The 12022-nt window shown below is 41.0% G+C and overlaps 1 protein-coding gene across 1 annotated transcript in view; it reads right to left on the bottom strand.

Annotated features, from left to right (window-relative positions):
- LOC120549660 overlaps positions 1 to 6964 on the bottom strand; it is a 57151-nt gene extending 50187 nt beyond the window's left edge. The window contains exon 1 of the mRNA XM_039786714.1: positions 5365 to 6964. Coding sequence (XP_039642648.1) covers positions 5846 to 6943 — 1098 coding nt within the window. The 5' untranslated portion in view covers positions 6944 to 6964 and the 3' untranslated portion in view covers positions 5365 to 5845. The remainder of the gene's footprint in view (positions 1 to 5364) is intronic.
- Between the last annotated feature and the right edge of the window lie 5058 nt (positions 6965 to 12022).

Here is a 12022-nt window from a genome sequence, read left to right as displayed (position 1 = left end):
ACTGTAAATATACTCGAATTACGACCAAAAATGAAGCTAACTATCTGTGATTTGTAGCTAGCTACACAGGTAGCTAGGATTGAAGGGACAGTTGCAGCTAACGGAAGCCCTACTCTTCACAAATATTCATTAATTTGAAATCGGACACCGTTGTTAACTTTATAAGACATGTAGCTAGATGTTGTAAACGTGGCGTGACGAAATTCAAACTGTAAATATACTCCGAATGACGCCGAAAATGAAGCTAACTATCCGTGATTTGTAGCTAGGATTGAAGGGACAATTGCAGCTAACGGAAGCCCTACTCTTCACAAATATGCATTAATTTGAAATCGGACACCGTTGTTAAAGGTCCAATATGTAATATTTGTACTGTAATAAATCCAAAAATGACATCAATGCCTCATCAGATATTAAGGAAACATGTTAAACTGAAATACTATCTTTTCTGACAACAATGCTAATTTCAGTATTTTTTCTTTTTGAAATTTACATTCCGTGACGGAATTTATGTTTATGTTTTGATCTGTGTGTTGTTATCAACGGCCCAGTTTGACAGCGCGGCGTTGCTTGCAGATATACCTGTAAAAACGTAAACCCAGCGCGCTACAGCTGTAACGTTAGTACAGCCAGAAAGCAGCAAACAAACAAACAGGATCAATGGAGATAGATTCTACCCGGACCCAAAAAGAAAACAGCATGTTTCCAACAGTTGCGTGACCAGAGACATAACAACCCCTGGTAAATAACGGAGATGTATTTGAAAGATGGAGACAGCTTAGAGCCCAAAAGGACGTAGATGGCGGCTTATTTTCTCCTGAACCGGTAAGCATAGCTTCAGGCTAATTTATTACAGCTACTAGGGACGGGCATTTTTGTCATTTCAACATTTGTGTTCTCACATTGAATTATATAGCTAGAGTACCCGAGTTGGTTACTCACAAAAACAATTGAGACACAGCCAGTAAAGTGATCCTGACTGGTCCTGGCTAACGCCGCGCTAACCCTGCTACCTGTTAACGTTACCGGAGAACCAGGCAAGCAGCCCACGGCTGTTTACAGCGTGTAGCTTCGTCAGCGGCTGGAGCCGACAACGGTGAGTTATTTTAAGCCACGAGAGGGGGCTGTAAATCGAAAGAGAGGACTGTGAGTTTGCAGTGTGTTTAGCGATTTTTGCCATAATTCTAAGCCAATGAAGTGTGTTCCGTCGGTAAGGTAGTGGTATTTTTAGCGTTTCCGTATTGTAATTCTAAGCCGAGGAAGTGTGCCTGACTGGCGTGTGGAGAGGACAGTGAGGTTGTTGTGTTTTTAGGTGGTTCATACTGTAATTTTAAGCCGAAAAAGTGTGTCTGTCAGTTGGTTACAGAGCTCCGCGTGAGCACGGGCTTTATGACTGTCAATATAGCCAGCATCTACCGTTAGCTACACCGCTGTGCTGTGGAGTAATGTCTGGCTATGTGAGAAAAGTGTCTAGCAACGTTGTTGTGAATGCTGCGGTCTCAGCCTGGCAACCCCCGTGAACTTCGAGTCTGGGCAGGAGGGGGCGGGGGAAACGACTCTCCAGTATTTTGAATTGGTAGTGCAGTAACTATTTTAACCGCTAGCTGCCAGTATTACACACAATATTACATATTGCACCTTTAACTTTATACGACATGTAACTAGATGTTGTAAACGTGGCGTGACGAAATTCAAACTGTAAATATACTCGGAATGACGCCGAAAATGAAGCTAACTATCCGTGATTTGTAGCTACAAATCTACATCCAGCCGCAGGCTCTTATCAATGGGACTCGCGGACAAGCGGCGTTTATTTCCCCAATCGTTTGTTTAAATAACTCAACACATTATAATTACACACATTAAAAGATTAACTGAAACCTGTGGTAAGAGATTGCTGGCGTAACAAGCTCGCTGACCGCACTCTCACTCACATACACTGGGCATTTAGCTAGCAGTAAGAGGGGAGTTGCAAGCCCTGGAGCTCTGTCAGGGCAGGGGCATTTGGTTGTCATTAGCCCAAGAGATGGAAGAATTTGGTTTGCCGGGTATGGAGTGCAGTGGGCTGCCAGCTCCAAGTACCTCATAGCAGGCCGGGGTCTGTGAAGGAAGGCAGGCCGGGCGGCGAGGCAGCAACACAGGCAGCACCGGCGCTGAACTACGACACACAGTCGGACAAAAGTTGCAATTAGCCATCCATTTTCGTAAAGCGGCCCATATTTGAGCTTTACATAGTTGATTTCTCGCATAAAAAAGTTTCAGAAGTGAATTTTGTAATGGAATAGCCCGATAAACAATGTATAACTTTGCAGTGTCTGAAATATGAGAGTCTCCCATGTGTTTCTATGTAGTTTGCTCAAACCAATCAGCACGTAGCTCATTCTGAATATTAATGAGCATACCATATTTGGAAGAAAAGCTCTTGTTCCAAATAGAGCCATATTCACAGGGTAGTTAAGGGCCTAATAAAATAGCATTCGGGCAATTTTCAGCCCAACCAATGTTACATACCCTATTAGGAGACCTTAAGGAACAGTGTAAAATACCCTATATAATCATTCTATCACCCCTTTAAAACCACTACTGCAATGATAGAACAGAATAGGAAAATTAGATGTGGACTATTAAATATTAGATCTCTGTCTTCTACAGCAGTATTAGTAAACAATTTGATATCAGATAATCAAATTGATCTATTCTGTATTACCGAAACATGGCTGTGCCATGAAGAATATGTTAGTCTAAATGAATCCACTCCTCCCAGTCATATTAATACTCATATTCCTTGAGGCTCTGGCCGAGGATGGGGAGTTGCAGCCATATTTGACTCAAGCCTGTTAATTAATCCTAAACCTAAACTAAATTATATTATATTATTATATAACTCATTTGAAAGCCTTGCTCTTAATCTTCTACATCCAACGTGGAAAACATTACAGCCAATTATGTTGTTGTTTACCGAGCTCCAGGTCCGTATTCTGAATTTTTATTTGAATTCTCTGAGTTTTTATCAAGTCTAGTCCTTATAACAGACAAAATAATTATTGTAGGTGATTTTATTATCCATGTGGACGTTGACAACAATAGCCTTAGTATTGCTTCCAACTCACTACTAGATTGAACTGGTTTCAATCAGAGTGTGCATAAGGCCACTCACTGTTTTAACCACATCCTCAACCTTGTGCTGGCATATGGCATTTAAATTGAAGATTTAATTTATTTCTGCAGAATCCTTTATTATCAGAGCATTCATTAATAACTTTTGAATTCTTACTACCCGAATATACAAAATTAGATAAAAGCTTCTACACTAGATTCCTGACAGTGCTATAGCTAAATTTAAGGAAGATCTTCCAACAGCATTTAATTCAATGCCGTTCCTTAATATAACAGAGGACTCTTAATTAAGCATTGCGTTAGTTCATGCAGGACACGGAAGTCAAAGGCCCACTAATTGAATTATCATTGCAGCCAGTCACAACACAAAAGGTTTGGTACAAATTGATAATTTTGTAGACGGTGCTACGGCCTCGCTAGGGACAACTTTAGACTCTTGCTCCTCTCAAAAAGAAAATGATGAAGCAAAGGAAACTAGCACTTTGGTATAACTCCCAAACTCGCAAATTAAAACAAACCTTGCGAAAACTTGAAAGTAAATGATTAATTTGTAACGCTTAATGATTTCGTGTTCACACAGCTGAAAAAGTGTTATCCTTGTGGCAAAAATCTTTTCAGCTTGTCTCCTTGGCCTATGCCTTTGTCTTGCTCAGATTACTGCTGCCATTTCACCAGGAGGCATATGCGAGGAAACCCGCTTGCAGCTGGTTTACAACTGCTTTTAAGAGGCAGAGAATTTTCACCGCAAAATAGAGGCACGCTTTCACGCTTCCCCTCCCATCTCATTGTGGGAAACTCACACTTTCCCCTTGACCCTCCGGTAAATGCATATGCAACACGGAAAAGCACAATTTGCCATTTTCAGTTACCGCGACAGGCAGTCTGCGCTTTCACCTCAGGCGGCCTGTTTGTACATACCTCGCCATGCTTTTACGTGCATGTTGCGAAACAAATACGCCTAAAGTGGGCGCAAAAGCATTAGTACATCTGGCCCACAGGGAGGTTGCCCAGACTGTGGCACAAAAGCTCAATTTTCACACCACTATCCAAGATTTAATTTGCTGCCACAAATAACAAGAAATAGGCAAAGGTGAGAGTGTGAAAAGGAAAAACATGGAAGAAAGACGTAACGTGTATAGAGGAATGTTTGGTTACAAGTGCAGGGAGAAAACACTTGGAGAAAAGGGCTGGTTTGAAAGGCAGACATGTACTAAATGCACCCACCCCTCCTTTCCTTTTCCTTAATGTATTCTTCACTTGTCTCTGTCCTACTTAAGGCATGCTCTTTATCCTTGGATTAATCGGTAAATCTGAATGAACAATAGTTCAGCCTGGGTGCACAGAGGGTCAGCCAGAGCAGACTTTCAGAAACAGTGACATGAACCCTAAGGCCTGTCCTTACAAAACCTGAGCTGCGAGAAAGAGTATGTTTTGAAGTTCCAGTCTCAAGAAGAACACGTCAGTATTGAATGATTCTTCAAACACAGAACATCTTCCAAAGTATTTCACCACAAGCCAAGTCATAGCTCCCAAAAAAAGCACAACTGGGCAGTGATACTCAAGCAATGTGATACATAATGATAAAAAATAAAATAAATAACGGGATATTGCGGGTGCATTGTATTTTTTACTGTTATTCTGGCCTCGCATGTACGACGTCTGATTTGTACAGCTAGACAGATAGTTAACAGCCATGAAGAGAAACTCCAGAAGTCTTGTTGAGAATTGATGTTTTGTCTTTTGTTATCTTTTCTTCCTCAGTTTTATTTCTCAAGTTTTTTCTCCATTTAAGTCTGTAAGACTGAAAGAGTAAACAGAAAATAAACATTACAAAAGTGTAACGTCTGTTGTCTTTTTACACAATCAAATATAAAGTTACCCAGTAACTCAATATGGTTAAACAGTAGGCTGTTCTGTATGTCAACACTTTACACAATGAACTACAGATGTTCTTACCGTATAGAAATTAAACAAACATCCTCAGTAACACCAAACTATCTGCTAGACTGTTACATGTATAATCTATATGAATCAACCGGTGTAAATAAATCAACTAATTAATCTGAGGCGAAGCGCCGAGGCTCGTTGCTGAGCAGATAAATCAGTGAGTCAGAAAAACAAAAAGCTTCAATCTAGAGCATACGCGATGAAACTGATAAAGTCATAAAGTCAACATAATAACACACATTACTTAATGTAAACATATACATCATACAGAAACCACAATTCTGACAAAAAATTACTTACAGACAAAGATTTGACCAAACTCTGTAATGACGCAGACTCATGGGTGATTTCAGCGCTGTTGCTCGGCTCGAACATTAGGTCCGTCACTAAAACGGGTCCGACTAGGAAACGAACTAAACGCTGAAGGGCGGAACACTCCTCGCCTGGTATATTATTATACCACTATCAACATCTTAATTACTCAAAAATTAATCAACAAAACAATATACAATCAATCACTAATTACATTCATGAACGGTATTATTACGTATCAGAATGTCCATCACTTTATGAGTCCTTAGACATAAGAAAAACAAGCTCTGAGATGGGTCTGATGTAAGTTTTTGTTGATCCTTGCCTCACAACTTTAACTTCAACCTTGCGGACTTTCTTGTCTTTGCTAGGCAATGTCTTTACCACAAGTCCAATTGGCCAGTCATTCCGTTTAGCCTGACTGTCTTTCATCAGAACTACATCATCTACTTGTATGTTTGGGTTGTCATCAGTCCACTTGTCTCCATCGTTTCCAAAAGCTCTCTGCCAGACACTGCACTTGTTTCCACTGATTTTTGTGAAGATCCTTATGATCAAAGTCCCCTGGCGCTGTCACTGGAGTTATCTTTTGAGTGAGAATCATTGCAGGTGTCAATATTGTTAGATTGTCAGAGTCAGTTGACACTGGAATCAATGGCCTGGCATTAAGAATGGCCATGACTTCTGCCATCAGCGTCGTCAACACTTCATGTGTGAGGTGTTTCGTGTCAGACTGCAGCAACATCCCTTCTAGAATGCAATGTGCTACTCCTATCAGTCTTTCCCAACAACCTCCCATATGGGATGAATGGGGATAGTTGAAAGTCCACGTGCATCCCTGCTTGTCAAGAAAACTTGTCAGTTCTGGATCACTGGTGTTGAATTTTAACTCTTTGCACACTCCAATAAAGTTTGTGCCTCTGTCGGAGCGAAGCTGTTTGGATGACCCACGGATAGCAAAGAATCGGCGTAAGGCATTTATAAAACTTGAAGTGGACATGGATTCTAACACTTCGATGTGTGTCGCTCTCGTGCTCATGCATGTGAATAACACTGCCCATCGCTTACTTTCAGCACTACCTCCACGAGTGCGCCGAGTGACAATGCTCCATGGTCCAAAGACGTCCAGACCGACATGGGTAAAAGGGGGTTCTGAGGTGAGTCTGTCAGCTGGTAGTGGTGCCATTTCGTGCTCCATCAACCTCCCTCTCAGTTTCTTGCAGGTCACAAAGTTATAGATAACACTTGAAACCAGCCATTTACCTCCCACTATCCACACTCCTGCTGACCGGACGGCACCTTCAGTAAGATGACGACCTTGATGGAAAACATCCTCATGGTAATGTCTCACTATTAGAGTTGAATTGTGATGAGTTTTGGGCAGTATGACAGGATGTCTCTCGTCGCTGGGTAAGTCAGCGTTGGTAAGGCGTCCTCCAATCCGAAGGAGTCCATCCTCGTCGATGAAAGGATTTAACTTTCTCAGTGGACTCTTTTTTGAGAGCTGAATCTCATCTCCCAAACATTTTAACTCTTCTCCATAGAACTCCTGCTGGACACCGTGCATCAACAGCGTCCACTTTTTGAGTCTTGGAGTATGTTCTTGTTACTTGAATACGTTTTGTGATGGCTTGCAGTAGTCTCGTCCAGCTAGAAAATCATTCAAAGCGTGCTGAGCTGAACTGACCTTCTGTAGCTTTGGTGTAGTTGACAGCAACTTGGGCTCGAACTTCAACATCAAGTTCTGGGTCAACAAGGTCAAAGCTGTCGCTTTGTGGAGGCTCACTGCTGCTTTTCAAGAATTCAGGGCCTGAGAACCAGTTAGAGGCTGTGAGGATGTCTACAGACGTGGGTCTGGTGGCGTGATCCGCCAGATTCTGTTCAGTGGCAACATACTGCCATTGTTGTGAATGACTTGATTTCCTGATGCGATTGACTCGGTTGGCAACATACACATGAAATCTTCTGGAGGTGTTATGGATGTACCCAAGAACAATCCTGCTATCAGTGAAAAGTCTCACGGCATGCATCTCAATGTCCATCTCACAGCAGATTGTGTCTGCCATCTCGGCTGCCAGGACAGCGGCACACAACTCTAAACGTGGAACTGTATGGGCTGGATGCGGCGCCAACTTCACTTTGCCCATAATGAATCCTACGTGGCACTGGTTTTCATCATTAGTGACACGCAGGTAGGCTACTGCAGCAATAGCCTGAGTGGAAGCATCAGAGAATAAACAGAGTTCCCGACTCTGAGATGAGACAGGAGGGATAGGCACATACCTTCTCTTGATGTGTAGCTTCTCTAGTTCCAGAAGAGACTCTTTCCACAACTTCCAGGACACTTGCTTGTCTGATGGGAGAGGAACAAGATGCCTCTTTTTGTGCACGGTTTCTCTTCGTGGGATACTTTGAAACCGAAACTGTCACTCTCCAGATTCCATATCAGTCCAAGGCTCCGCTGAAGTGGGAGAGGATCTGCACTAAAGTCGAGGTCTTTTAAGTCTTTTGCAAGGTCCTCGGGGGCAAATGCTGTCATGACTTTGCTGCTATTGGAAGCGATTTTGTGGAGTTTTAAGTTCGATGCTGCTAACATTTTTTGAGTCCTCTGTAGAAGATCAATCGCTTCCTCTTCTGTCGGAACCGACACACCGTCATGTTTGGCGCTTGAATCAAAAACAACTCTTATTTGATTTGGTTTTTGAGGATGATAGACCCCGAACAGAGGCAAGTACCACCTTTCTTGATGTTTCTCGAGTTCGGGTGCTAGTTCTGCGTGATCATTCTCAAATACCTTTTTCATGAACTCCAGGAAGTGTTCTTTCATGTCTGTGCGTCCGTCTAGAGTTTGTCGGAGAGATACGAATCGTCGCAGAGCCATCTCTCTGTTGTTTGGAAGACGACGGCGGGGTTTGCAGAACGGCAGCGGTGCTACCCAGCTGTTCACCTGATCCACATAAACCTCTTTGTCCATGATGTCCAGGAATGTTTGATCTGTTAAAACAAGTGTGATTTCTTATATTTCACAGGGTGGGTACATTAATAATAGTAGGAATAATAGGTGATGTAATAAGTAATGCATATTTTTTATGCAGGGCTTGACATTAACTTTTTTGCACACCAGCCTTGTTGTTTTCCAAAGTTACTAGCCAATCAGCATTTTCACTCGCCGCAATTCTGTGGGAAATTGTTTTAATTTATTACTGTTGACTATGGTGTGCTACATTTTACCTGAAAAATCAGATTTACAGCTCAAGACTACATATAGTCAGCAAATATTAATCTCTGATAAGGTTGTGTGTAAAGCTCCTTTAATATGAAAACATGTAACCGATTAAGACACAGACATATTAAGAGTCTTTTTGCATACATAATGCAGGGTTGGAGAAAATTCATGAAAGTGGTTTGGAGTGTGTGCTAGAGTGTCAATCAGGCGGAGTCAGCAGCTGGCACGTTCCCTCCGGTGACGAGAAGCAAAGCGCAACAGAGCAAATATTTTGTTTGTCTGCCTCCCCTAGTCGCATCCATTTGTAATAGATTTGACTTATTTTTTTTATTTGCTATCTAGCAAATAAAAAAAAAGTAAAGTACATATCAAACAAAATAGCCATAAAACCAGGTAGGCCTACTGAAATTCAGACACCCTCTCCATCCAGCCGACCATATAGGCATAATGTTAGGGCTGTCCACACTTAAAAACTATAACCACACCAATGTGAGCATCCACACTGACGAATGAATAGTGGCGCCAAGCACATACATGTTACACTAATTAGCAGACGTTGTAACATAAGATTACAGGAATGTCAGTTGTATTGTCCTACATATTCATGAACTTGGGTATTTTATGAACCTAAAAATAAGGTTATTGTCTACTGGAAAACCTTTGTGCTGCTGACACTGCCACGCACAGAGCTCCAGAGAGCCGGGGTTGGAGGCAACCAGGCGGGGGGGGGGAGGGGCAGATCTGTACAAAGACACATCATCATCTGATAATATAATATAAAATTATAATACCATACAAAACATTCACTCTCATTGGTTTCTGTGACATGAGAAATACTTTCAAAATTCAAATTTTTTTATATATTAAAACTGTCACGGAGCAATCTGTTGAGCTGTAACCCACCTAGCGGAAAGGTCACGCCACGCCACTGACCCCTCATGTGAAACAAATACACCTTTGCATTCCTGAGTGCTACGGTTCATCCATTTAATAGGTACCTTTTCATTTTGTGTTTTACAAAGTCACGAAGGATGTAAATCTCTGCAACGTCACCTACCGTGTCACGTTGTAAATTCACATGGATTTTGATTGTCTGTCATTGTTTCTATCGTTCATCAAATCTCTCAGAAAGTGATCCAAACTATATCGTAAGCCATTGTTGCTGTCATTATAGTTGTATATTTTCAAAACTATATACAGTACAGGCCAAAAGTTTGGACACACCTTCTCATTCAATGCTTTTCCTTTTTATTTTCATGACTATTTACATTGTAGATTCTCACTGAAGGCATCAAAACTATAAATGTGGAATTATGTACTTAACAAAAAAGTGTGAAATAACTGAAAACATGTCTTATATTTTAGATTCCTCAAAGTAGCCACCCTTTGCTTTTTTATTAATAAGGGAAAAAATTCCACTAATTAACCCTGACAAAGCACACCTGTGAAGTGAAAACCATTTCAGGTGACTACCTCATGCAGCTCATTGAGAGAACACCAAGGGTTTGCAGAGTTATCATAAAATCAAAGGGTGGCTACTTTGAAGAGCTTAACCCTTTCTTTCTGACATCCAAGATTCCTTTGGGACATAAAGACAACATATAAAGCAGTTTCAGCAAAAAAACATTTTCCTTTATTTTATACATTTATTCTCTTCTTGACAAAAAACATTGCACTAAGCAGAAATGAAAAAGTACAGTAGATGACATGGAAACTGAGTTGTCTAAGTAGTTTTAGCAGATTGACAAAACAGATGAAAAGGTTCTGTGTAGTGTTGACCAGGTGCAGTTCATTATCCAACCAGAGACCGAGTCAGGGACTCTTTCGTCAAAGGTTTTCATTAGCACACCTTTGTCACTGCAACCAGAACAAACCATCTGCGTTTCCTATGGAGCTTAAATGCTATTACTTCAGCATGATAACTGACACATCCTTTTGAGACATTCTTTGCCCATCTCAACCACACATACCAAACAAACCTACTGACGTTCAAAATTTTCTGACCTTAAAATGTTGAGAATATTTAAGCATATTTAATGGTTTCATGTCATCAACATCATAAGATTTGAACCCAAGCTGACGTCTACATTAAAATGTTTAGTTTTAAGACATATAACACATTTGAGGTGAAAATCATCATTGAACCTTCTTTATAAAACATGACAAGCAGAGGTCTTCACAGGTCCAAGTGCTGACAGTGAACTGCAAGAAAAACTGCTACTCAGTTCTCACCCTATTTGGGCCAGTCAATGCTCTTTTGGATTAGGTCTAATTATCCCAAGTCATGTTTGGACCAGTTCTGTTTTTCGAAAATATGCAAATGCCTCCCTGAGAATGTATACCATCCCCATAGAACCTCTTCTGTTGTAAGACTAGTAAATCCACATATATTCTTTATATAGACATGTTCTTTACACTAAATAGATCTTTATTGTCACTGTGGTTAGAACAATGAAAATCAAGATGCAACATTAATTGCTATCTGGCAGTAGTATTGACCACATTGCCAATACCATCTTAGGGGTTTAAAGCTACCAACAAATTATTCTACAGTGTGTACAAGTTTGCTGTCATACTGGTGTATACTGTGTAGGCACTACTGATGTGTTGTGAATGCAATAGAAAAAGATTTGAGCAAAGATCATGATCTGTTAAGGCAACGCAAAACACTTGGTTAAGGTCCAGGATTGTGGTCAACGCCGACTGGAAGCACGAGACAGAGCTTGTGTACTTTTTCAACATTTAACCAAAACCAGCATCTTTTCCTAACATTTAAGTTACAAGTGTAGCTGAAACCTAACCACGAGATTTGGTTAGAAAGGGAAGTGCAGCATTTAGAGGTGAAGGACTTTTACAGGCCTGAGTACAGTCTTAGTACAGGTATTCATTTCAGGCTGTGTACAGCCCAAAACCTCCACCAACATGTCAGGGCAAGACCCAGGGCAAAAAAGTAAATCAAAGTAGCTTTAATGTGATTGTTTTTTCTTTAGTGTCAAAGTGAAAACAGATCTCTACAAAATGATCTACATGAATAAAATATAGATGTTTGCATAAGATTTCACCCTTCTTAATAGGACACAGCAAAATCATCACTGGTGCAGCCAGTTTACTAAAATTGACATCACCTGTGTGTAATCCAGGGGTTTCAGGGGGTAATCCAGGACCAAGTTTCGGTGACTCCGTGTCGTGGCGACACCATGGAGACAAAGGAACAGTCCAAATCCTCCATAAAAAGGTGACTGGAAAGCACAATTCATGGATGGATACAAGAAAAACTCAACAAAGAGAAACAAAAACATCTAGCTGGTAGGCCTTCATAGCTGAAATACAGCATTTAAGGTGGTCAGATCAGTAGGCGAAACATCTGTCTGTCCCTTCTATTCTGAAATACTGACTGACATAAAGCAGTACAGTGCTTCA

This window comes from Perca fluviatilis, chromosome 20 (assembly GCF_010015445.1).
Source record: "Perca fluviatilis chromosome 20, GENO_Pfluv_1.0, whole genome shotgun sequence".
NCBI lineage: Eukaryota > Metazoa > Chordata > Actinopteri > Perciformes > Percidae > Perca > Perca fluviatilis.
This window is presented reverse-complemented; position numbering and strand designations above follow the sequence as displayed.